This window comes from Polypterus senegalus, chromosome 7 (assembly GCF_016835505.1).
Source record: "Polypterus senegalus isolate Bchr_013 chromosome 7, ASM1683550v1, whole genome shotgun sequence".
In the NCBI taxonomy this organism is placed as follows: Eukaryota; Metazoa; Chordata; class Cladistia; order Polypteriformes; family Polypteridae; genus Polypterus; species Polypterus senegalus.
This window is the reverse complement of record NC_053160.1, coordinates 192,266,084-192,293,754: the sequence shown is the minus strand read 5'-3', so window position 1 is coordinate 192,293,754 and position 27,671 is coordinate 192,266,084. Positions and strand designations below refer to the sequence as shown.

Here is a 27,671-nt window from a genome sequence, read left to right as displayed (position 1 = left end):
TATTGTGAATGGCGGCACTCTTTTGAAAAATGTTCTTTGAGAAAAATACGCTATTTAGGACAAGTTAAACAAAAGGCATTATTTAGGTTTTTGACTCCTTTATTCCTTACCTGGCATCATTATTCAAGTGATTAAAAATCATCAGATCAGCACCCCAAGAATTGCAGCTTTACTAAAACTTACACCTCGGAGTCTCTTCTCTGTTTAGAATAATCATTAACAATATGTTTAGTTAAATGTGAGTAATATGTTGGACGTGCAGGATATAGCGGGTTGGATAAAGGATGGATGGATGAGACAAAATCTGGTACTGTTTACTATTATTATTACTGCTCTATGGCCAATCTTATGTGTCCATTTATGGCACTAGTGTCACTGTGGTAGGCAGACAGAACTTGATTTGTCTCTGGTGGGAAATGTGGCTTTTTACATAGGCGGCTTAAGTGAATACGAATACGAATACCAGTCAGTCCTCTGTGGTACTGATTCTTACTGGCGTCCTCAGATTGAAAAGGTTACGAGGACGATAGAAAGAGAGAGAAATCACGGAAAAGCAGCAAGCTGTTTCATCAAGTACGTGGCAGCAACATGTCAGAGGAAGGGGATAAGAGTGGGAAAGGAGAAGAAGGCAAGGGAAAATGTAGCAACCCCAGTTTTGTAATCTTTGGATTGAAACAGAAACCGGGAAATAGCAGCTTACTTAACTAAAGTAGGAGTTTATTTAAAAGCAGAATTGGTTGGACTGAACCCGAGAGCAGAGAGGCGCTAAAGTAAAGGGGACTGGGGACAAATCGGACAGGACAGAAGAGAATGGACCAGACACGAGGAAATAGGGATAAATAACATTAGGTATTTAATAACCATTTTATTTTAAAAAGTTGGCCTTATATTAACAACACTTTCCATTTTTGATTAAACCGTCTGCAATATAATACATTTAGGTCTAAATAACAATACTCAAGCTTTACTTATTTTTTCCCGATTAGTACAAGGGCGCTGTTAAGGACTTGAGAAAGAGAAGGCATTCACACCGTGGTGTCTCCGCCCCGTTCAAGGATAAGGAAGGTCCGACGGATATCAGTCAGGTTGACGGGGAAGTAAATCCAAGGAAAACGCGATCGTATTCCATGCATTCATATGGCAGGCCGTTTTAACACTATAAGGGGTCGTTACTGGGACCTTGTCAATGGAGAATACTAGAGAAACTTTACCCCGTTTTACCTCTTTTGTTTACTTCGCTTTCGTGTAACTTTTACCGAACTGTCATCGATTAATTCAGCGAGGTGAGCAGCCGCGTCTTCCCGAGGCTCCGCGTCCCGAAGGCGGGCTTTCAGCGGCGAGCTCGCCATAGCGTGACGTCACTCTTTGCGTCTTTTGCGCTGTAGCGCCGCCTACACCCAGTGCAGCGACGCCCCTTCACCGCTCGCCCAATAGCTTGTCGCACTCGATAGTGAGATTTGCATGCAGCCGTACTTGGAAGCGCAACTGCAAGCAGCCTTCGGGTCAGCAGCGGCCGTCTCTTTGCCACTCCACTGGAGTTCTGAGAATCCTCGGCCAGTCTTCTCAAGTTCCACCTTCGGCAGGTGAGTTGAGGTGTGCGTGGGGCGAAACCTCATGGGTGTGTGCGGACATAACATTAACTTCAACGCAGGAATCTAAAACTGCAATTGAAAGAGAGCAATATTACTTTACAAGTGAGTGGCAGTTTTATCACTTGACATTTACAAAATCGTGTACGGTCGTAGTCTTTTAAGCCGGGTCACACAAAAAAGAAGTGCCATATGAAGGCGCACAAGTCTCTGGACCTCCTGGGTCGCGACCAAACGAATGTGTCCGCGGCGTGCGCTCCTGCGCAGATTTGTGAGCGGGGTTACGCGACGCGTGCAGGCCTTCTCGCAGTCGGAGTAGAAATGTGAAAATCTGCGCAGCAAGAAGGCGGGCCTGCCAAAGCCACTTAACACGATCTGCAGGGAGAAGGTTTTCCGTCCACTCTGTAACTCGCTTTATCCAGTTCAGGGCAGTGGAGGCTGGGGCATATCCTGGCAACATTGGGTTTGAGGTAGAAAACAACCCTTGGCAGGGCACTGGTCCATCATGGGAAACACTCATATGATGTACTGGTAAATCATGTGGCACTCACATACCAGTCCAGTGTGATTCTCAGCAATTGCAGGTTAAGGGTCTCGCTCAAGGGCCCAACAGAGCAGAGTCCCTATTGGCATTTACGGGATTCGAACTGGCAACCTTTCCGATTGCCAGTGCAGATCCTTATCCTCAGAGCCACCACTCCGCCGAGTAGTCTTATCAGCCTTCCATACGTGTCAATGAGATGTGCAAGTAAAACCCACACACACACACGATTAGAATATTCAAATTCCACACAGACAGGGTCCAAGACCCTGGAACTGTGAAGCACTAGCAATCATCACCGTGTCACCATGCTGTAGAAGCAATCACATTATTTGGTATTTTATGCCACATAAAGCTGCTCTGAGATGCCAACCACAAAGCACCCAGACGATAACATTTTTTACCTTGACACCACTCATTCCCGCTCTCATGCGTCTTTTGCTATTTGTTCAGACTTGTAGTGTGTCTCCTGGCCAGTCTTACTTCTTTGTCTACGTGGGGCTCATTTTTTAACCACCTCATCTTCACTTCGTCCATCACATCATCTTCGAGGCTTTATTAAGGGTCTTCTGCGACGTAAATCCAGCGAGGTTTGAACGCTAGTCTAGTAATGCAGACTGTTCTTCCAGGTAGGCAGAGTTGAGCACCTGGTGGGCCAGAGATTCAGACGTGGACGGCGTATGTCCATAGGAACCTGAGAGAAGACACAAGGTGAATGGCAGAGACCTGTGGGTAAGACTAGCAAAAAGGAGGAGGATGGCAGCCCCAGAAATAGCTTATAACATGTGAGGCGACCGAGGCACAGGTCAAGTTTGACAGTGTTCTGTTTGTGTTGGCTTTTTTTAGGGTACCTTCCAAAGGTGTAACAGCGGGCACAGTGTGGGCACTTCAATGGAGGTGGTGTTTTCCAACAAACTGTTCTCTTTAGGCCTACTAATGCACTGTTTGAGCTCGTGTGGCCACAGACGCAGGTACCTACGGAGTCAAGAATGTGACAATTGTAACACAGAATTTATGGTGATGTGTGAATGTTGGCCATAAGTGGTATCTTTGACATGTGGTCCTCATTCCATAACACTGAATTAAAAGACTGAAGCAACAATGAATGTGTACTGGCATGGCGCAGTGGTACAGCAGGAGCTCTTGATCCCACCGGCCGCCATCTTTGTGGTGTTTACCGAAAAGTGCAGAACTTTTATGTTTCCTCCCTGAATCCAATTATGCGCTGCTTGGTTCACTGAAACCTCTGAAGTTCTCCAGTGTGTGTGTGTGTGTGTGTAGCATTGGGCTGACGTCCCATATGAGGACAGGTACAACGACAAGAATGGATGGACTGAGGGGCAGCACCCGTGTTTTTATTTGATTTCCTTTGCAGATTTTGTTGTGATGAGAGACATAAAAGTAACATTAAGGTCGGCGCACGTGAAGATTATACCTGTGGCCCTGCTCAGGATACGCTGGTTAGGGAAATTACAGTTAAAAGTTATTAATCACTATTTCTTGTTTATTTCATTAAAAGCTCTGGAGGATTTCAGCAGACCAGTGGTGCGCTGGAACGTTGCCTTGCAGTTCAGGCAGTTTTGCTGAGCCCTACAGCACGGGCAGCACCTGCTTGTGTACCCACCTGCCATAGCAAAGTGCACAGTGGGTGTTGTCACAGTAAATCATTAACAAGACAAAGACCCCTAGGAACTGATCGCCTTCAATTTCCTTCCTCTCCACAGTCCAAGGTGTCACCACGTGAAGGTTTCCGTGTGAAGAAGTGGCAATGCCAACCACCGGGAAGGTAGGGTCTTTATGAGAGCGCCCACGGTAGGCCTGCGTTAAAGTAAATGTATTTAAATTGTTCTATTGTCTATTGTTCGGTGTCCTTGAGTGTTTAGAAAGGCGCCTACAAATAAATAAAATGTATTATTATTATTATTATTATTAAAGGGGCTTGTAAGCAGAAGTAAAAGCTGCTGAGCTCTTCAGTGAGACGGCCGCTCAGAAACTTCTCTGAATGCCTGAAGAACTGGAATTAACCGCTCGTATTTATCACACACAGGTTATTACATGTAAGGCTGCTGTTGCTTGGGAGGATGGGAAGCCCCTCACCATTGAAGAAGTTCAAGTAGCGCCACCTCAGGAACATGAAGTCCGCATTAAGGTACTGGCGAGGAGTGCCATTCCACAAACAAGAAAATGGCTGCCCTTTTTACAGCATTTCCTGTGAAAGTAATCATGACAAGGGTCACAACTGCGCAGAACACTTTAGATAGAATGGAGGAGAGCTGCCATCTACCTCAAATGTGTGCGTCCACGTTAGAGGGGAGGGTCACTTCCTCCAAACCGAAGCCCACCAGGTAAGCTGACACTGAGGGGACAGGAAAAGAATCCCATGGCACCCGATTGTCCTTTTATTTGTCACACAGCCCAGTGGGGCCTCACAGCTCGGTGTCCTGCTCAAGACCTCGGCTTGTGTTCTGCTTGCTGTTTCTCACTTTGTGCTCGAGAGTCTGTTTGGGTTTCTTTCTTTCTTTCTTTCGTTCTTTACAAATATTCCCACATTTCATTCATTTTCTAAAGCCGATGTGGAACACTCAGCTCGGAATGTGTAACCACGGGGAAGGCCCTGAGTGTGTCCGCTTAGTTCAACTGATATTAATGTGAATTCTAGATCTTCTCAGTTTAGTCGTAGGACATTGGGAATTAAAAAGAGTTTCTTTTTATATTCTCAACAATAAAATGACACTGACGGCACTTGGTCAGGAATGTAATAAAAATGATAAAGTGTTCTCACTAAGAATAACAAATGATAAACTAGAATGTATGTCTTATTTTACTGTTTGTCAATTATGACAATTACTGGTCGGTTTAAAAAGCAAAGTGCTATGGGAATATGTGAATAATCGTAATCATGTGTGTATGTATATCGTGACAGTTTAGCATTTTCTCGCACCCTTGTACCCTCAGACCACACGTCAGACAGCAGATAAAAGTCCAATAGTAGGATTTATTCTAATGATAAAGTGCACAAAGCTCACTCCCCTCCACAATTCTCAACAAATAATCCAATCCTCCTCTCCCAGACGCTTAGCCACCCTGCCTACCAACTCAGCTCGTCTGTCTGGGATTTCCCACAGTCCTTTATAGTCCTTGACCCGGAAGCATTTCACCCTCTCTGTCCATGTGACCTGGAACACTTCCGGGTCAGATACAAATCCTTCTTTTCTTCACCCAGGAAGCACATCGTTCCCATTGTCCACGTGACTATGACGTACTTCTTGGGCGTAAGGCAAATAGTCTCTGGGCCTCCCTGCAGCGACTCCTGGCGGCCCCCATGGTATCCAGCAGGGCTGTGCATTAAAAGTCCATTGTCCATAATTCCCTGCTGGCATTCGGGGCACCTCTATGCTGCAAGGAGGGCTCCATCTGGCGGCCTGGGGGTACTGGCCGGGATGAACGGCCCGCCATGCACCACAATATATATAAATCTATATTGTAAAAGGAACAGACTCGACACACGTACAAAAGGTTTGGGGCAGACACCCGTATGATATTCCTAGCTGCAAAGGTTTCTTTGAACTTCAACAGAGTTGTTGATAGTAAAGAGTCCAAGACAGAACTGAAGAAGGTTGGAAAAGATGGCAGTTTTAAGTGGTCAGACAGGAAGTGGTTTTTCTGGCAGCAGCCTGGGTGCCGGAACAGGAAGTGACATTTTTGGTTCAGATAGGTTTTCCCGTGGCTGGTCTGTAGAGATAACAGGAGAAGGTTTAGTGCACCCCGCCCTCCCCTGGCCTGGCATGGAATTACCTTTACTTGGTCCACACAACGTCCCCCTTCTCGCACGTGTGTGACAATATACATATATAAGAAATACATTAGAATTATTAACTTATTTGTCTGCCGCCTTTATCCAAGGTGACTTACAACATCCATCCATCCATTTTCTAACCCGCTGAATCCGAATACAGGGTCACGGGGTCTGCTGGAGCCAATCCCAGCCAACACAGGGCACAAGGCAGGAACCAATCCACCGCAGGACTTACAACATCTGAGATCCAATTGGTTCCATTTCTTTTGTTTTTCCAGTTGTGGCACAGGCTGGTGAAGTGACTTGCTCAGGGTCACACTGTGTGGGCACTATGATATGAACCCACAACATCAGGGCTTGAAGTCCAATGCCTTCACCACTACGTAACACTGCCTGCCGTATGACTCAAATCACATCGTATATTGAGTATATTAAAATAAATTTAAAGAATTAGCTCTCGTTTGCATGTTCTCCCCGTGTCTGCATGGGTTTCCTCCGGGGGCTCCGGTTTCCTCCCACAGTCCAAAGACACGCAGGTTAGGTAGATTGGCGATCTTAAATTGTCCCTAGTGAGTGCATAGTGTGTGTGTGTGCCCTGCGGTAGGATGGCACCCTGCCCGGGGTTTGTTCCTGCCTTGCGCCCTGTCTGTGTTGGCTGGGATTGGCTCTAGCAGACCCCCGTGGCCCTGTAGTTAGGATATAGCGGGTTGGATAATGGATGGATGAATTAGCTTTCTAAAAATATTCCAGTTAAACAAATGATAAATAAAAATAACAAATGTACTTCCGACTCAACGTCTCAGTGCCTCTCTTTAACTCTGCTAATTTTTAAATGTCAGCTAAAATGTGTCCCCGTGCCATTGGCACACCATTGGCACACCATCACCGTTAAGTGCTTGAACCCACGGGCTCTCGCATGCCCAGTCATCAAGTGTTCTGTTCAGAGACTGGACAAGGAGAAATGATGGCTGTAATCAAGACCAGTAAATGAAACACGGTCAAAAGACAAAGAGATGAAAGCCACCAAAGCCTGAAGCACAAGACAATTTTATAGTCAGGACAGGAAAGTAATATTTTCAAGAACCAGAAAAGCAAAAAGAAAATGAAGCATCAGGAGACGTTACTCCGGCCTTTCCTAAAAATGTGCAGAATCTCACGACATCTGATTGGCAGTCGCTGATGTGTTTGTGAGTGGGCCCTGAGCTGGACTGGTGCCCCATCTTGAGCTGTTTTCTGACTCGAGCCTAGTGCTACTACCGTAATTTGGAGTAAGCAGGTTTGATGCTGATGGTGATGAGGCTTTGGGTGCTGTGGTGTCCAGTGAGGGCTGCCACCTCATTCTCTGTACTCGCCACCTGCAACGCCAAGGAAATCTGAATCGATCCCCTGACAATTTTAGGGACTGTAATGGAGCGCTCCATTGCTGTAATTGCAGAAAACGAACATCAGCAGGGGTCATCTCCTAAATGTCACCCAATGCTCTTCTTGCTATTCTGTATTGCCCTTGTTTTGTCCCTTAATCTGCATCTGCTGCACTGTGTTGCTGTGTTGCTGTGATGTTTTTCATGTTGTCTTTGCATGGTGGACGTTTCTACACCAGAGGGGCTCACAGCAAACACAACTCACCGTACTGTTAGGCTCAGCATCATGGCAGGCAATGGAGGTAAACTGAAGACTGCTGTGACTTAACAAGCATTAAGACTGAAAGCTGCTAAGATAATGAAGGTCCTGTGGGTAAGGAAAGTCGAGGTGCTCATTCAGTAAATCGGAAAGTTCTGTTCGATTATTTAGAACTTAAGAAATCTGACAAACAAGGAGAGACCATTCAGTCCATCAAGCTGTCGCAATGTCTCAGTGTTCTTCTGTTAGGTTCTTAAGGTTTCATCTTCAGCTGCATATCTCAGTAGTTTGACCAAATTCCCACAACTCCATACAAAAAGAAGGGTTTACTGGCCGCGGTCCTTAATGCTTAATGCCGTAACTTCCAGAATTATCTTATTATGCTGGATGGAACAATTGTCAATCGAGTAGCATCTTTTCATGACAAAGTACGTCTGTGATCTGGAAAACGAAGAATCCAAAAGTTTAGGCAAATGACTTGGGGTCTCACTTAAGAAGACAGATGGATGGATGGACTTTGGACATAATCTTTTCTTCTTTCAGATTGTTGCTACTGGAGTTTGCCACACAGACCTCCACTTTCTGTACACGTCTCATAGGAAGGGTGGATTCCCGTGTATTTTGGGCCACGAAGGAGCTGGTATTGTGGAGAGCGTTGGACCAGGCGTGACCAAATTCAAACCAGGTGAGACAACACATAAGGCTATTAAATCTAATGTTCCTTTTGAAGTTCTTTTCACTGGAAAGACTCCTCCATCTTTGACATGATGGTGGTTTCTGTGACCCTTCCATGGCCCATGCTCAGCAGCCTGTGCATTTCATCAAACGGTATTGATTGCTGAGGAGTTGTTTCAAAGTGGGACAAGTGAGACACACCCTACCTGAGATGATCAACTACGTGGTTACCTAATCTTTGTCTTTTGGCTGCTCCTGTTAGGGGTCACCTCTGCAGATCATCTCTTTCCATTTCCTCCTGTCCTCGTCATCTTGCTCTGTCACACCCACCACCTTCATGTCTTCTCTCACCACATCCATAAACCTCCCCTTAGGCCTTCCGCTTTTCCTCTTGCCTGAAAGTTCCATCCTTGGCATTATTACCCCAATATATCCAACATTTCTCCTCTGCACATGTCCAAACCAACGCAATCTCGCCTCTCTGACTTTATCTCTAAACTGTCCCACTTGAGCTGACCCTCTAATGTCCTCATCCTGTCCATCCATCGTCACACCCAATGCTCATCTTAACATCTTCAACTCTGCCACCTCCAGCTCGGCCTCCTGTGCCACCGTCTCCAGCCCATATAACACAGCTGGTCTCACTACCATCCTGTAGACCTTCCCTGTCACTCTTGCTGGTACCCGTCTGTCACAAATCACTCCTGACACTCTTCTCCAGCCACTCCACTCTGCCTGCAGACTCTTCTTTACCTCTCTGCCACACTCCCCGTTACTCTGTACTGTTTAAGCTCATCCACCTTCGCCAGCTCTACTCCCCTCATCCTCGCCATTCCACTGACCTCCCTCTCATTCACACCCATGTAATCTGCCTTGGTGGTCCTACTGACCTCACTTGAGCAGATCTCCTCCTCTCCAGGGTCTCCTCAACCTGCTCCCTACTCACAGATCACAATGTCCTCAGCAAACATCACAGTCCAAGTGGACTCCTGTCTAATCTCATCTGTCAACCTGACAATCACCATTGCAAATAAGGAAGGGGTCCGAGCCCACCTCCGATCCTCCTGGCCTTCTTCCCCTCTTGTACGCACAGCCTTCCTTCTCTCCATCATATCCGCCAACTCTCTCCCCTTACCAGTCACACTGCCAGCATTCACAGTCCTTACCGTCACTTCCAGTCTCTTTACCTTCTTCCTCTCCTCCTGCCTCCTGACACGTCTCTCCCCTCCTCTTCTTCTTCTCCTTCTTCCTAAAGGAAGTTTAAAGGACGGTCAGGGTCTTTTGAAGTCATGAAGTGGTGTGGTGCAAATTGCATTGCATATCGTACAGTCGCTTCCTTGTTGTACATTCAAACTAATATGTTAATAATACTAACAATACATTTTATTTATATGGCACCCTTTCCATGCTCGAGGTGCGTCACAGAGGGGACACCAAGGTTAATGTAACATTGGATAAAACATTCATTTTCTGCGTAGAACACTAAAATGTGTAAATACAAGACAGACAGAGCATTAAACAGAATAACAGAAGAAGGAAAAAAGTAAACCAGAGTAAACTCCTAAATTCAGTACTAGAAGAAATCCTGAACGAATCGCATCATTAGTGACATAACGCACACCCCAATCAATACCCCTGAGCCTGTGAACCGAGAGGGGCGACAGAATGTCAGGTGAAGTTGGACGCCTTCCTGAACTGATCTATCGTTTTCAGTTGTTTTTGAAAAGAATGAACGGAGTCAGCTGATCTCATGAATTTCGGGGGGTCATTCCAAAGTCAGGGCGCTATACAGCTGAAGGTTAGTGGGGGGCACAACAAGATTGGCAGAATCTGAGGACCTTGGTGGGCGAACAGGAGCCGAGCGATGAACAAGGTCACTGATGTAGTGCAGTGTGCGGCCATTTGAAGCTTTGTAGGTCATTTTATGTAAGACACGGTGAGCCAGTAGAGGTGAAGCAGGATGGCTGTGATGTGCTCGCTGTTGCTGGGCCGTGTTAGGACTCTTGCAGCGGAGTTTTGAATTAAGTGGAGCTGTGATGTAAGATTAGAAAGGACACCTGCCAGTAGGACGTTACAATAATCGAGGAGCGATGTGATAAAAGCAGGACGAGTGTCTCAGCATTAGAAAAGGAGAGGAAGGAGCGAACACGGGATATGTGATGGAGGTGGAAGTAAGAACGTTTCTTAATGTGGTTATGTGGGTGGAATAAGAAAGGGAGGAATCGCAAATGACACAGAGATTCCTTGAGAAATCATCGTTAAGAGCGATTGATTTGGAGCTCCTATTCTTTAGTTTAATTTGCAGGAGTTCAGTTTTGTTGTAATTTCATTTTAAAGAGTTCTTCTCCATCAGGTTTTAATTTCACTGAGACAAGTTGTGAGCTGAAGGAGCTCTGATGAAGTTTTCCTTTTAACATTGAAGAAGAGTTGAGTATCATCTGAATCAAAATGATAACCCAGTCCATAGCTACGAATGAAATGGCCAAGGAGAAGCCTATCGATACAGAAGAGCAGAGGGCCGAGGACAGAGCCCTGAGGAACCCGTTGCGTGACTGGCGCTGAGAGGGACCTGCTGTGGCCAAGAGTCACATAGGACTTGAACCACTGGAGGGCAGTGCCAGAGATACCCAGCATGTTCTCCATTCTGGACAGTAGAATGTCCTGCCTGACCCGAGTGTCAAATGTGGCACTGAGTTCTAACAGAATGAATATGCTGGTTTGTCCAGCGTCTGCTGCCATAAGCAAATCATTGGCTACCCGAAGCCGAGCAGTTTCACAGCGGTGCAGAGCCCTAAAACCGGACTGAAGTCAGGGCTCCATCAAATTATTAGAGGTTAAGTAACTGGTGAGCTGGGAGGCTACAACACGCTCAAGACATTCGGAGAGAAAAGGCAGTTCAGAGACAGGCCAACAATTGTTAAGATTGTCAGCATCAAGAGCAGCCATTTCAACATTGGGGAGTGTTAAGCAGACACGTCATTTAATGGCCGCTTGTCAAGTCTGTGGCTTGTGTATAACAAACTCGTCTAACACTCCTGAGCCATAATAAATATTCAGATTGTCACTTTCATTTGGATTTGAACGACACAGTGTGACCCATTGGTTCCCAATCCCGATGTTTTCCGCCCAACCATGGCTGCAGGATTTTGTCTCTCAGCTTCCCAATCTCACATTAATCTCATTATTTATTTAGCTGGCCTTTTTGCTCTTATTCTCTGTTTAGAACTGCGGTGGGCTGGCGCCCTGCCCTGGTTTTGTTTCCTGCCTTGTGCCCTCTGTTGGCTGGGATTGGCTGCAGCAGACCCCTGTGCGCTGTAGTTAGAATATAGCGGGTTGGAAAATGACTGACTGACTGACTCTATTTAGAAAAGAGAAGTAGTGTGAGATGTGAAACATTTAGAAATATTCATACATTTGCCCACGTTTTAAGGTTCGTTTTCCATTTTCCTGTATTTTGGAGTTTCTATTCTGAGGAAGGGCCACAGAGCGACACTGGGCGTGCCTGATTGGTGGAGTGTGGGCTGCGCTGTGGTCATTTAGTGTTTTTAATCTGTTCGTTATCACTGTGATGTTCATTGGGCCTTTCCAAGCATTCTGATTATTTAAAACAAATTCTCATGCTAGAAGGTCTGACGCTGAAAGAGCTGCAGCTCATCATTCAGGTTACGTCCACACTACCATGTGTTCTCTTACCAACGGTGTTTTTAAACCAAAATGATCTCCATCCACACTAGTGGTGTATGAAAGTATCTCTGCTGACATTTAAATAAATAAAACTTGTGTGACGCAATCTACGCTGGGTACACATGCCATCCATGGAAACAGGAAGAGGAAGTGCGCTTCATGCTTGGTAGCATTGTTATTGATAGGAACGTGCGAGTGTAAGGTGAGCAAAGAGGCTGAGTGGAACGTAATGAGCAGCATCCAATCAGGGAAGGGCCACGTAATAAGCATGAACCAATCAGAGCCAGTTTAGAGTCGCCATTTTCAAAAGTCTCCCATCTTGTCCACATTTTCAGAAGTGTATGAATCTCGAGTGTCCATTTTCAGGGGTTTGGAATTCTGGGGTATTGTGGACAGAAGATGAAATCGAGGATTAAATGAAATGTTGTAGTGTGGATGTAGCCTCAGCATTCGGTGCCCGTGTCTGCTCCACTCACTGTTTTAGCTGTCGTTAAAAAAGTGAACTTATAGAAATTTCAGTTCAGCTCACTTTGTTTTTCTATTGCGCTCTACACGGAGTGCAGGCACAGACAAAAGAGAGGTAAGAACTGAAAAGTAGGGAAAAAAGTATGGCACAGACCTCCGCGCCATTGTGATGCTCTGGTGGGGCTTTAAGAGGGTTGTGGGTAAGCCTCCGACATCAATGGGCCAGGATTCCACTGACTCAATGTCGGAGAAAACTAAACCCGTTGTAAGGGCCATTTCCCTAGTCCTGCATGAATATTTTACTAGATGACAAGACATAATCTGTGGGAGGTTCCTGTAACCCCGTAAGCAGAATTGTATTGGTCTATCATTGCCATTTCTAACAGCTTTGAGTAAACATTATTCTGCAGTTAGTGACAGCCCTGCCATAAGTAAGGTGTGGAAGGCATACGGTTTTAAACCGTGCCAACTGGCCTACAGGCCTTTTGAGTGTGCGAAATAAATATGTAGAAAAAAGCACTTCATTTATGTGCTGTGCCATATGTTTAAAGCGTACAGAAGAAGAAGCTAAAGTAAAGAAGAAGAAGTAAAGAACTTATACGTATAAAGTTTCTCAAGAAAAGCTAAGTTTAGAGAAGATACATTTTTCCTTTTTTTTTCCTTTTATTCTACGTGTGTAACTATTTTTTTCTTTTACTTTCACTAAATATTTTAAAAGGAACTTTTGGACTGTGCGATTTCTTTCGACGTGTGTTTTTCCCGTGCTTGACAACGCCTTACGCCTTGGCGGCTACACCCGTCAAGGTTATTGTTGCTAAAAGTGCGTCTGCAAGAGTCATGGAGTGCACTTAACTTATCATACATGGCCTCCTCATGTCGACATATTGAATAACTGATGACAAAGTAGAATGTGCCGCGTGTCAGCTAATGTTTTGATTGGTGATGGGTATATTTTTTAACATTTTATTGAACTTACTAAAAGCAAGTAACATTGCATACCAGCAAGTCAAACTTGGTGGTGATCATTTTTAGGACTTGCTGAGGACAACGTGGCGTTAGTTCTATGCTGCTATGAAAAGACATTGAACTGAAAGGGGTGCACTTTCTTTTTCACGTGACTTTCTGGCTGAGATCAGATGCCGAGTACCACAGAGATGCGTCTTAAAGCAGAGGGGAGTCTTCTTACCATCTCGCTTATGAGGACATTTCAGTGCACACAAACCAATGAAGCTTAAAGATTTGTGCTGCAGATTTTAAAAAGCCAACAAACCGTATTACAGAATATGGTGGCCTTTCTGGGACATTAGGTGCCATTATTTACAGCAAAACCTGTTGTGCTACCGACATCTGTCCTGTGATTTGCTTTTCCAGGTGACAAAGTGATTCCTGTGTTTGTATCGCAGTGCGGAGAATGCAAGAACTGCCGGAGTCCGCGGTCCAATCTGTGTGACAACAGCTGGTGGTGAGTTACGTGCTGAGACTTGCATGCCGTCCAGGGCGCTTCTGTCGTGATGCCTTGTGTTTCTGGAATGGCCTCCAGCTGCCCTTAATCCAGATGAACAGATACTGCACATGTGACGGGGACGACCCTCTTCTATAAATGGATATGGAGAGATGAATGGACCTTTTATGCTCGATGTCGTCCTCCATTTGTGCTGTGCTGTCGTGTCCTTCTTTACTCAAGATAAGATAAGAATGCTGCCCGACATTTTCCAGATTTGCTCTTTCACTTTTGTGCTGTTTGTCTCTTTTCAATCTCAGGTCAAAGCAGCAGTACGATGGAAAAACAGAACCCCTCGGTAGAATCACCTGTAAAAGACAGCGAATCATCCAGTTTGAGGGGCTTGGAACCTTTGCAGAGTACTCTGTAGTTTATGACATCGCAGTTGCCAAGATTGCTGATGACGCACCGCTGGATAAAGTATGCCTGCTTGGTTGTGGGGTTTCTACTGGATATGGAGCGGCCCTTAACAGTGCTAAGGTACCCGTATTATCGTGTTACCAGATCACCAGTGACATTCGCCTGACATAACAGTTGCCAATGAACCTCTTAGGCTCCTTTCTACATGGAGAATAGGAAGAAATGCCAAGAGCAGATACTCTATGTAACTGTCACCTGCTCCCTCTTACCTGTCTCACTGTCCATTCTGCATCCTTTGTATTTCACCCTAGGGACCCCTGTGGCGAGCTGGTCACTGACTGGGGCTTTCTTTACATCCACTTTACTTTAGCTCAGTTTACCACCCGTAGAGGGCCTTAAGGGCCTGCAGCAAGACAAGGAATGGGCCATCTAAACCTCGCAGTGACGCCAGTGACGGTCAGATGGAGACACGGGCTTTCACATAGAAAGTGGATTGTTTTGCATCTAAACCAATTACAACAACCGTAAAGTGATACCAAAACAAATTATACAACCTTGTTGGCTGCTCCCAGTCCCACCTGCAACAGCAGGACACAGGTGACATTTTCCCAGATGGTCCAGTTCTGTACGTTCACATCATGTACACTGATGATTTCTATTGCTGCTCTTTGTGCTGTCAAAGCCGCTCCAACCCGCTGACACATGGACTCTACAAGAGTATCCGACACCAAGATGTCAACAGCAGATCCACTGATCCCTGTAACTTGCCGGGTGGAGCCGCTGCTGATTGGACTTCTTGTTCCAGCACATCCCACAGTTGCTCGATTGGATTGAGATTTGTTAAATTTGGATGCCATGGCAGCACCTTGAACTTTTCCTCAAACCATTCCTGAACAATCTGTGCAGTATAGCAGGACACATTATACTTTTTGAAAGTCGTCTCATCCATTGAGCAGTAGCATTGCCATGGAGGGTTCTACCTGGTCTGCAGCGATGTTTAGGTAGATGGTATGTGTCAAATTAACATCCACTTGAATGTCCAGACCCAGAGTTTCCCTCCATTAGTCTGTCTTCTTCTCCCAGTGCATCCTGATGCCATCTCTTTCCCAGATAAATGACGCACCATCCAAATAATGCAACAGAGAACAAGATACATCAAGCCAGGCAACCTTCTTCCAACTCTGACTCTCGCATGGCCATTGTAGATGCTTTTGACAGTGGACAGGGGTTAGCATGGGCTCTCTGACTGGACTGCAGCTCTACAGACCCAGATGCACTGTATGTCGTGGCACAATACTACTGTAACTGTCATTGCAATTCTCTGCGATATGGGCCACAGTAGACCTTCTGTTGGTTTGTACCAGACAGGATAGCCTTCATTGATGAGTCTTGGCCACCCAACGCCCTGTCAGACATTGACCACTGTCAGTATGTACTCACCACGGCTGACCGTGAGCGTCCCACAAGCCTTGCCATTTCAGAAATGCTCTGATATGACCCTTATGGAAGTCACTCAGGTCTTCACACCTGCACGTATCTTCTGCGTTCAACACATCTTAGCAACTGATATGTCCCTGCCCTTGACGTATGCCGTGGTTACATAGTACTCAGCATGTGGGAATGGTCATCATGCTTTGGCTCATCAGTGGATGTCCTCAGTTGAAGAATGAAAAGCATAAGATTTCTTGCCTTGTCCATTTTTCCCGAGCAGCAGTAGTGGACAGTGATGGGTTCCTTGCAGGTGTTCAGTTAACGTTTCAGGACTGAGAGAGCTCCTTTTGCATATCCTCCCTCTTGCCCAAAGTGAGCACACACATGAAACAGGTGGCTTGCTTGCTTTCGTCTCCATTAGTGGAGTGTCTCAACATTTTAGTGTTCTCAGACCACACAGAACATGTTCTAGAATCATTATCACAAGCCCATGGATGTTTTTCCATCCATCCATCCATCCATTGTCTAACCCGCTGAATCCGAATTCAGGGTCACGGGGGTCTGCTGGAGTCAATCCCAGCCAACACAGGGCACAAGGCAGGAACCAATCCTGGGCAGGGTGCCAACCCACCGCAGGACACACACAAACACACCCACACACCAAGCACACACTAGGGCCAATGTAGAATCGCCAATCCACCTAACCTGCATGTCTTTGGACTGTAGGAGGAAACCCACACAGACACGGGGAGAACATGCAAACTCCACACAGGGAGGACCCGGGAAGCGAACCCGGGTCTCCTAACTGCGAGGCGGCAGCGCTACCACTGCACCACCGTGCCGCCCGGATGTTTTTCCATTGGATTCAAATACTTTACAATCTAAGTACGCCGTCCGTCACCTTTCAGCTTCCCAGAATACACTGCACTCCTGTTCAGCTTGACAAGACTTTCAGGTTATATCCTCTATAGAGTACGTGAAGAACTCTTAGTCCTGGTGAGATTCATAAAAATAATTATTTATCAAATATAACAAGGGAAACAGTTTCTAGGCCCGATAGTTGGTGTGTCGATTTAACTGCAGTGCTGTCGGCTGTCAGATTGAACGTTTATTGTCGAAAGTTCTGTTGAATTTTCAGTTACTGTCTTTTGCTTTTGTTGTCAACTCTCTTTTTCTGGAGCCTTCTTCTGTGTCCATTCTTTATTCAGTATAGCACTCTGGACAGGGGTGCGACATAAGGTTTGGCCAATGGAGAACGGCCCACTGTTCCCCAAGTGTGACTGATGGCAGCAGACCTCTGGTGTCGCCCAAGGCTGGATTCCTGTAGCTCCAGTGGTCAGTCCTGTTGAGGGCGACTAGTGGGGGCTCTTGAGATGCTCCCACCTTCCTTGTCCTCGCCCTTCTGGGTGCACGTGTGATGAACTGGGTCAGACTTGAAAAGTGAGCCGCAGTTGTAACTGATGTAAAACTCGCCAGCAAAGGAATGGAGCTGGAAACGGACGAGGAGTGCAGTGTTTGGCTTTACGTGTGCTACAAGTGGACGGAGCCTATGGAGAAGGTTTTTGTGAAAGTAAAATTGTCATTCGGACTCCAGTCGTGTCTTGAGCTTGTGGCTTAGGATGTCCCCGTCGTTCACGTGGTTAACAAATAAACTAAAATCGAGTCCACCCCAGTGCTTAAAGATGGCAGTAGAGTGGGAGATGTGGAGCACCGGTGACAAAACAGAAGGCAGACAGTGCGTGATGTAAGATGGCTCCTGAGCTTATAGATGAACATCTGCAGAAGCCAGAGGAGCAGAGGAAGGGAAGTGCGGTTACAGTACCACAGACGTCACCCAGCTGAGGTCTAGAGGCATGAGGAGCTGAGAGCTGGGCATGGGAGTCATTAGGAGGAAAGCCGAAACTGAAGAACATGCACTATACACAAATATCAGGAACTGCTTTGTGAGTTTTTTGACGGCTCATTCTCTGTATGTCAAGTCGTATTGTCTCAATATTCGGTATAAATAAAAAGACATTCTGCTGCGACAGACTGAAAAGCCTCAGCGAGGAAGGAATAAAGAGCTGGTCGTAGAGCTGATGCCTGAGCTTCTCTCGTCTTCCTTCGCCATTCACAATAAGAGCTCCAACATATTAGTCACGTTAGAACAGCTGACGACAGGCGGGATCCCGTTAATTGATGCCCTGGGGGTCTCACGATGCACACGACTTCCCACAAGTGTCTGTGCTGGTAGGCCTCATAGTTCTAATGATGTCCTTACTTTGAAAATGTTGTCCAGGCAGTCGTAGAAACTAAAATGCATCAGATGCTGTGACCATCAAGAATAAGAAGCACCACAGTGTAACTGAACCCAAAAACGACTTTAAAATGACACTTTTGGAAGACTGTTGATAATTCTTGCGTCGTCTCATACATGCGTTGAATCCTTCAGAAATGAAAATGTGAGTGAAAACAAAAAGGATGGCTTTGTAAATAATGTGCTCCTGTCCTATGTGGTAACCCCACAACATCTCATTATTTGATGGTTTTTCTTGTAAATGTGACGTTTTTATTTTAAGTACACAACTCATGTCGTATCCGATTGACTGCAACACTCTCCAGTAAAGTTGGGACGGTCAAGTGTCTGCCACCGTGTCGCTCCGCCAGCTCTTTAATTAACACTTACTCAGCGTTTGGGTGCTGAAGACACACGTTGGCTTAAGGTCGGCTAACTCGACTTTTCCCATTCGTGCACTGCGCAGGTCTTCGGTTGTACTGGGCCTTCCTTGACGTATTTTGTGCTTCATAGTGCGCCACACAAGTCAGGACAGCAGGCAGGCAGGTAATCGGAACCAAATGTGCTTTGGTGTTGTCCGGCTACAAAGTGCAGGGATGTAACGGGAAAGGCACACATGGCAGCACATGTTGCTCTAAAATCTCGACATGTCTTTCTGCATTAATGGTGTCCGCACAGATGCTGGCTTTAGGACCTGACGCTAATAACCGCTTGGATGGTCCTTTTCCCCTTTGGCCCAGAGAACACAATGGCTGTTTTTTCCTAAAACTCTTTAAAATGTCGGTCCGGACCACAAAGCACAATTCCACTCTGCGACCTTCCATCTCAGATTCTGGACGGTGCCGATTCACGGCTTTTGCTTTGTGTAGCGGTGAATGATGTTGACTGACAAAGGTACAGCGAAGCACTCCAGCGCCCAGGCCGTGACATCCATGACGGATGTATTACAGTGTCTGAGGAGTTTTTGGCCCTGCTCTTTACGCACTGAGGATTGACCGGATTCGGGGACTCTGGATATTATATGGTGTACTGTGGATTCTTGAAATGCCCAAAATCCTGCTGGTTTGTCTGTGGAGATCGTTGTTCTCAAAGTGCTGGATTATTTCTTCAAATCGGTGGGCCTGATTGCCTGTTTTGGAGACCCTAATACACTACAACACACCTGCCTCGCCTGATTCTCGTCACCTTCTTACCCCAACTTGTCCCCTTGTCATTGGTGCCACACCAGCCCCTGTGTGAACCGGTTCAGTCACATCGGTTTCAGAATATCTTCAGAAAACAACGTGGCCTTCGTCTGAATACACGTCAGAGTCCATTTACAGATCACTGCTTTTGGGTTGTGTTTAAGGTACCAGACGGGGCACTTTGTGTGCTTGAAGGGCGATGTGCAGATTACGGGGCTCACATTAGTGAGCAGAGATCTGAAAAGCAGCTGGAACACACAAAGGGTAAGAAGGAAAAGAGAACAAGAGGAGCCACGCGAGTGTGGGCAGCCAAAGTGAAAAATCAGACAGACTTCCAATAAAGGAACGTCTGGGAGCCTCCACGGTGGACTTGTTCATCTGCCATCTACAAGGAGCACCGAGCAGCCAAGACCCCTTTTGGGAGCCAGAATCAGTTATGAGTGTGAAGTGGGTGACTGCGCCCTGTGAAGAAGGGCACTGCGTGTACAGTGGCAGGAACTGCAGCAGGAACAACACGCCATTGTGATTGATTGATTGATTGAAGATGTGAAGAAATGTTGACACACAAGCGAGAGAAACATGAAGTAACACGCAGGCAGCGTATACACATACATACACATCATGCCGTATAGCCAGTAAGTGCGGCCCCCTGCCCCACTAGTCACTTTACATGCCGCCCGTTTGCTACACTTGTCACTACTGTTGCTCTTTAGTATTAGTTTTAATGTTGCTATTGTTTATTAATTATTTATTTATTTACTAGCCGGGACAAAAAACAACCCAACTTGGAGAGGCGTCAGCTCTTAAGAAATACGCAGGGTGGAGGATGTGGACCCACCTGTGCTTGCTGCCCCACTGGCAATGCCCTGTCTTAGTCGTATCGCTGGCATATGAGTCCTATTAATAAATACCCCCCGATAGATGCAGTTTTTAATGAAAGCTCCAAGCCTTGCCCTCCGATGCTGAGGTGTTTGACTTGCACGTTGTTGAGCCGCGGTGTTTGCTTTGTCTTGCCGTTGTCTCTTCATCGGTGTCTTTAGCACGACGTTGTGGTTGCTGCTTACACGTCTTTCGTAGTGAGAGGTGACGTGCGTGAAAAGTGCATGTGGCTGTGGCTGAGCGTGAGCAGAGAGGACTGCGCCACACACACACACGCACACACACACACACGCAGGTGACCAGAATATCCATGTGCTAGTTTGTCACTTTCTCATGGGAGTTTTATGTTGCACCATCCTAACCAAAAAAAACAAACATTTACATTATTAGCTAATATGAGGAGAACTAAATGATGGACGATATCTCACACCTAATATTGTGTGTAAAAAAAGAATCCAATACAAACGTCTTAGTGTATTACAATAGAGCGCTGGTGTCTGTTTTTGCGGTTTGTTAATCAGCCAGCGCCATTATCCGCGGTACCATCAGAATCTGACGAACAGACAAATGCAGTAAAAGAAACTAAACTAAGCCGATGAGCTTGAACACTCACTCTGTACACGTGATAAAGAGTCAAAAGGATGAAGTACAGCCAGCGCAGGATAACGCTACTCGGGGACGCCATTAGGAATAACACGGGACGTGGAAGGGGCCTGCAAGTCTGTGGCCGCACCAGCACCTTTAAATGGTTTCATGGGAAGCACTCGTTGCTCCTCGTTCTTAATATCCACACGTTGAGGTCAAGTTTCTTGTCAGCTGTCATCCGCGCAACTTGTGTATCTCTCAGAACTGTGACGATAATGTGATGGCAAGGAAAGGACAACAAAGAACAGCAGAAATACTAGCGCATACAACAGCCAATGTATATCTGGAGGATTTCTCTCTCTATATAATCTGTCTGTGTGTGTCTGTGTGTGTTTATGATTTTCTTCACTTTCTGACCCACTTAGTCCTGAGCAGGGGGTACAGCAGCCTACCCCAGCTGGCATAGGGCACAAGGCAGGAACAAACCCTGAACCGTCCATCACGGGACGGACACGTGTGTGTGTGTGTGTGTGTGCGCATGTGTGTATATACTGTATATGGACGGTTGTTTTATTGCAATATCTGTTATTATGGTCAGCTGTTCAGCACCTTCTCATATTTAACTGCCCGTCTTGTCACTTCAATGTCACAGGTCCAGCCGGGCTCCACCTGTGCGGTGTTTGGACTCGGCGCCATCGGCCTAGCGGCTGTCATGGGCTGCCAGGCGGCCGGAGCGTCTCGGATCATCGCAGTGGACATCAACAAGGACAAGTTCAGCAAGGCTAAGGAGTTCGGAGCCACCGACTTCGTCAACCCCAACGATCACGACAAGCCCATCCAGGAAGTGCTGAGTGGTTTGACCGATGGAGGTGTTGACTACTCCTTTGAATGCGTGGGCAATGTTGAACTTATGGTGAGGCGCAACCACAATCATTTTTGTTCCTATTAGAATTTTTCTTATTGGATTATGTCTGAAAATAATGGAGGCCAAAACCAGTGGCTGAGTCCAAAGTCTCCAGTATGGGTGTTCACACAACATGTTGACAGAATCAATTAGAGCAGGCCATTGTGTTGTCACTAGTGGACAAAAGTGACACTATGTTCATCTGTGTGCCAAAGCTCATCTCTACGGTCTTCCTGTGTTGTTTTACCAGTCGCTGCGCTGCGAGGCTCCTACGTCCATAATCTCATCTGACAAATCCATGTAATGTCATGGAAGGCGTTTTACGTTTTTAGACTTGAAGGAAGTGACGTAAGGTTGTCAAAGCCCAAATCCCAGCAGCCATCACAGAGCCCACTCACTCACTCACACACACCCTCACCGTGCCAGGGTAGAATCCTCTGTTAGCCCACCTGGCATGGGGTTGAGGATGAGAAAACTGAAGTATGATGAGGAAGGCCACATAGGAGAGGATGAAGCGATTGCAGGTCCATGAGTCACCACACCACACGTAGTCGTCTAATATAAAGAGGTGAATGACGGCCGTCTGACTGAACAGTGGGATGATTGAAGGGGGTCTTGCTCTGACGTAACGTGGTTGTTGGGTGATTGAAGCCTCCCAGATATACAAAGAGTGCCCGCCGCCAAAGTGAGTGAGCTGAAATCTCAGGTGTCGATATGGATCAGTGACGGCAGCCCTTGGCGTGCACAGTTTTACAAGTTAATAGCAGAGTCGTTTCAGTATTGGCCAGGAAGCCAGTGCAGTGATGATGTCCGCGTGTTGACCGGTCAAGTAAAACTCACTTGGATAACGTGGACTAATCTATGAATACGCCTATTAAAGACTCGGGGGCATTTCACAAGATGATTTGTGGTGGAGCGCAGGTTTGGGATAGTTGCTGTCTTTGGAGGCCTATTTCTTTTTTTTGTCTTTGATTTATAGGAGCCATTCATGAGGTAATTGATGAAACTTATATTTGTGGTGCTTCATTTTTAATAAAACAAAATCAGCCACATTAATAATCAGAACAGTAATGAACACCCAACTGGAGTAGCACAGGAGACACAAACATGGCAAACTAACATCGGACGATCGTGACAGCAACGTGACGGTAACTCCAGGTTTGGCATGTGATGTCCCGATGGTCAAATTTAATGTAAAGCATTGGAACAAGCCAAGGGTGAAGAACGAGGAAGAGATTTAGTGAACATCATCAGCAGGAAGCTCTTAAAACCGCCGCCTGCTTCCTTTTCTGCTCTCTAACGCTGCTGCCGCCATTCTGATGTTTTGCAGCTCCTCCCATGTGGCGTCGTGTGCCGTCGTCTGCCTTCTCCACTGCCTGCACGTGCATACCGAGGCCACAGCCGCGAGCTGATCCAAGCCAGATACCTTCCTGCTACTCGCCGATGGCCGCCCACCCAAGCCATTGGACATTGGACTTTAGCAACGCAAATCTGCAGTACACGCTGCGCATGGCCTCCATTCATGGCTCCGTCAGTCTGTCTCAGGCCTGTCTGTACCTGTGGGTGTTACAAATGGACTGGCGACAACGCTTGTCGCGCTCGTCCTCTGCTGTCCAGCACCGTCTACAGACTGATGGATGGCATCCTTCACGGTCACACCCGGCTCGCCAATGGGATTCAGTAGTCGGCTTCTCGCTTGTAAAACTTTGACATTTCATTTAGAGCGCGCTGATGGTGACATTACGCTCTTCACATATGCTGGCGTGGGCACAGTAGGTGGGTATTATATTCTGACTACACCAGATTTTAGGATTATATTGGGCTGGACAGTTCATTTCAAATCGAATCACATTTTTATTGGTCACATACAGTACAAGTTATGTATACAGTACAATATTGCCGTTTAGCTCCACTGACTGTGCCTTTCAAAGGACAATAAGAACAATACACGACTTTATAAAGATCAGAAAGAATGAACAGAATTGTATTTATATGTGTGTGTGTGCGTGTAATAAATGACCCTAAATATCTTAACGTTTCTCCATTCAAACGCGCCTGTGGACTGTATGTGGACAGGAGCTCCTCTCAGTCTTTGTGACTGGACTTCAGATGGCCGTAGCGTTTCTGCTGTGGAGAGGAGACGTCGTGCTGCCGCTTTGACAGGGCGAGTGGCAGTAAAGGACACCTTAGGGACTTGAAATGCCGGCCGTGGACTACGGCAGACTGGACAAAGTCTCCTCTTCGATGCAGAAACTGAAACCTGCCTTTCCACCCTGCAGCTGTGGTGCTGTGAGGCGCCAATCGTGCAAGCTGGTCACCCTCTGAAGCGTGCCTTCTGATTGGCTGGTGACTTTGTCGAAGTTGCTTCCAGTTTCCATTTGCCTTTGGATCGTGTAGGACCCCACGGGACTCGCTGACACTTGGATTTGTTTTTTGCGATTTCATTTGTTAATTGCTGTTTCCTAATATTGTCCACGTGGACTTCAGAGGGCGCAGGAACGCGGTCTGTGCCAACTCTGCATTAAGACACACAGGGGGTTTGTAAGTAATCTACAGAAGGTGGGGCTTCAGGTCCTTTAACTGCTGACGGACATCTGTAGGTTGTAACTCGTTAGTCGTTCCCTGAAGAAGGCCCATTTGTAATTTTCCTTTTTTTTCAATTGTCGCTAAACTTAAACCTCTGCCACTTTACTGCTCACCATTTTAGGTTATTTGTTGCATTCCTGCGGATTAAATGTGAACAAAAGCTGAGATGTTGTAAAACGTTTGGCTGGTAGTGCCCGTCAAACACCACGTCAGTCCGAAAAGGAACGTGTCGTGCTTGAAGTGACATGGGAGAGATTGTCACAGTGCCACCGCTGCCCAGCTCCGGCTCGTTTCACTTCATTCATTGTTGTCAGATTTTGGTTTGTTTTATTGCGTTTTGGTTCATTTCTAGAAGCTGTGCGTGATAAACGCCAAGTATTGGACTGGGCACAGTTTTAGCTCTTTTGGCCTTCCCACCATCACAGGGCCCTAATGTGCTGAACGCACGTCTCTTTAAGCTGCCGACTTACCGTTGGTCGCATTTATCATCGCAGTTCCTCCATTTTCTGATTCCCAGGTCAGCGCTCTGGAGGCCTGTAATAAGAGCTGGGGTGTCAGCGTGATTGTAGGATGGAATAACACTGAGATGATGTCAGTCAGCCCTGCGCAGATGCTCGGTGGACGCAGTTGGACGGGAACTGTCTTTGGAGGTAAGCATTTCCAAAAGTTTCATGATTGTAGTCAGAAAGGAAACGCAGATTTGCCAGAACATCTCCCCGTTTCTTGTAGGGTGGAAGAGCGTGGAAAGCGTCCCCAAGCTGGTGGCAGATTACATGGCAAAGAGGATCAAACTGGATGAGTTCATCACTCACACGCTGCCTTTGGAGGGAGTCAACGACGCATTTGATTTGATGACCGCTGGCAAAAGGTAATTGATGAAAGAGTCTGGAGGATCTGCGGTGGGCCGGCGCCCTGTGTTGGCTCCAGCAGACCCCCGTGACCCTGTAGTTGGGATTTAGATAATGGATGGATGGATGGGAGGATGAATGAGGAAAAGTAAGCGCATTTCTGGAGAATTTCTAATGTCGGGGAGTGTGTGAGCAAAGGAGAGAGAAAGGAAAGCACGACGTTAAAGTGATTGGGCCTGCTTTTACACTTTGAGCGTTATTTCAAGATTGGTCCACGCTCAGTCCTGGGTGACTTCTTGTAGTCCACGCCACAACAACATCCATACTGTCCTGCCAGGGGATACAAAAATTGTCAGAGCACGTGGAGTAAAGGAGAAAGGGGATCACCCAGAAATGACCAGACGACACTCGGGCATTAATCGGCACCTGCGCCCTGATGCCGTCGTCTTCTTTTATGCCCCAGAAGTGCTGCTTGTCCTGGCGTCCTCGTGCCCCGTAGCTCATTGAAGACAGGGAGCTGTAATGTTCTCTTCTGTTTTTCATTGGCAGCATTCGCACAATCCTGAAGATGTGAAATGGAGAGACGGCGCGCCATCCCAGCGGCCTCCTCGTCTTCCTGCTGTTAGCGTGGTGATGTGCTGTGAGGGCACAACGGAAATAAACCCACAGAACTGACTTCTTCATTGCTTGTCTTCTTCTTTAAGTCGCCTTCACGGCACATAAGAAATGTGAAAAACGAGAGGCGACCATTCGGTCCACTTGATGCGCATCTGTCCCGTATCGCGTCCCGATCCTCCTTGAAGGTTGTCGAGGTTTCTGTTTCAGCTCCATGGCTTGGTAGTTTGTTCCTGATTCTGTGAACCCTTTGTGTAAAGGAGAGCCTCCTGCCTTCTGTCTTAAGTATCCACCGGTGTCCTCGAGGACCTGATCTGCCATTTAGGTGAAAGCTGGGCTGGGTTCACTTCCACCCTCTAAACCGCCTTTGACGTGTAACCTCATCACACGTCATGTATGGAAGGTGGGCAGAAACATCAGGAGACGAGCACAGTGTAGGCAAAGCCGGAGCCGTCCTGCAGAAATCCTTGTTGCCAGCGCAAGCTGGCGCCTCACGTCACTTCAGGACGGCCATTGGTCGCAGCTTCGACTTGGCCTGGCACTTCACTACTGGTGGCCGTTTCTGATGTTGTATGCCAGCAGCAGGCTTGTCTGTGCCCACTCCACTTGCTGCTCCATCTTTGTTCTGCTCTCTTTAGATGACTTCTTTTTATCTTCTTTTGTCATTGATTGTTTTCTTTCGTTTCTGACAGCATTGCTCTGTCCGTTTACTGCGTAATCGATTTTGTTTCTATGTGGGTTTTCCTGTTCTTTCGGGAGGGTCCCCGAGATTCAAGGCCTCCTGTCCATCAGCGTTAAGGGACTGCCCCCTAGCCAGTAATGGGGCAGGCTGGGAAGTGAAGCCCCTTGGCGGCTCATTCAGGTGCGCTCCGCGGTCGGAGGTTTTGTAATTTTCCTTCTTTTAATGGTTTATGATTTCATTTTGTCTTTTGACCTTTTCTGCTTTCGATTGTGGATATTCTTATGGATTGTGTTTTTCATTTTGTTTGCTACGAGATTGCCTTTGATTTTTCATTGTTTTCAACATTTTGTTGTCTCTTTTTTTCCATTTCATTCGGTAAATTGACAAGCCCGGGGTTGATGGTGATCCTCTATCTTGTGGGACCTTTGAGTGTGTTTTGGGAACTCTGGTAGTGAAGCACAGAAGCTCAGGCTGCCATTCAGTGCACCTCTTCTGGGCAGGCTGGGGGGATTCTGCCCTGCTTCCCTGGGTATTTTTGAGGGCACTTGTAAGTTTTAATGCCAACAATCTTACATGAAAAGCCGGGGCTGCGCAAAACAAATCCAAACAACTGTGAGGCGGACTCGATGGACTCCTCACTCGTCTTAGGTCTCTGTCTTCTTACGCCTCGTTAAGATTTGCATACAGGTGAGTAAAACCTCAACTTCTGCGTGACCATGATGACAAGGAGTGACCCTATCTGGGGACTGTAATGTCACCCTGGCCGAGGTCAGCAGGGGTTTACAGGTGGAGCAGAAACCAGCTAAGCCGGACCGCGTATTCACAGAGTCCTTACAAAAAATGTCATAGAAACGGCATGTCTGGTACCAACGTAAAAGGAGGAAGAGGACAACACTCGCTACGGAGGAGTGGAAGGAGACGGAGAGCACAGATCTGTTTAATTACACTTGTTATCAATTAAAACGTCACTTTATCTGAACCTGCGACTGTCTGGTGGTCTGGACAATGGGCGGGCGCCCCCTAGTGGTCACAAGTCTATCTGGGTTTGTGTTCTATGGTCCTTTATGATCTATCTGTCCAATAGGTACGGTGACAATCCTGTCTGTCTATCCTTCCGTCTATTTAAAGTGCCTTATGGATCTCATTATATTGTGCCGTTCCTAAATATCCATGTAGGGATGCATTAATGTATGTAGTGTAAGAAAAGGCGCTATATCACGCCGTCCCGACACAGATGGAAACAGAGGCACGTGTAAAATAAAAAGACTTATTTTCTTCAGCTGGAGGGCACGTCTTCCCCATCATCCCTCCTGCCACGTAACAGTCCCAAGCACAGTATAAGAGTCACACCAAGCACTCTTCTTCTCTCTTGCACCACCACTCCTCCTCCTCCTCAACAAGCTTTGTCCTCCTTCCACCCGACTCTGGCCACTGAGTGGTGGTCGCTGGCG

The 27,671-nt window shown here is 46.7% G+C and overlaps 1 protein-coding gene across 1 annotated transcript; it reads left to right on the top strand.

Moving 5' to 3' along the window:
• Window positions 1-1,444: 1,444 nt before the first annotated feature.
• On the top strand, window positions 1,445-25,598 carry LOC120533119 (alcohol dehydrogenase class-3-like). The gene is made up of 10 exons (XM_039759833.1): window positions 1,445-1,583; window positions 3,855-3,916; window positions 4,178-4,279; window positions 8,090-8,231; window positions 13,742-13,832; window positions 14,132-14,351; window positions 21,238-21,498; window positions 24,593-24,725; window positions 24,805-24,943; window positions 25,473-25,598. Exons 2-10 carry the CDS (start codon window positions 3,899-3,901, stop codon window positions 25,495-25,497), a joined length of 1,131 nt encoding a protein of 376 aa, XP_039615767.1. The 5' UTR covers window positions 1,445-1,583; window positions 3,855-3,898; the 3' UTR covers window positions 25,498-25,598.
• The last annotated feature ends 2,073 nt before the right edge of the window (window positions 25,599-27,671 follow it).

Excerpts from the sequence above, each read along its gene's own strand:
- LOC120533119 (XM_039759833.1), top strand. Across the intron at positions 13,833-14,131 it reads CTGTGTGACAACAGCTGGTG|GTCAAAGCAGCAGTACGATG; the intron begins GTGAGTTACGTG and ends TTTCAATCTCAG. Across the intron at positions 14,352-21,237 it reads CGGCCCTTAACAGTGCTAAG|GTCCAGCCGGGCTCCACCTG; the intron begins GTACCCGTATTA and ends TCAATGTCACAG.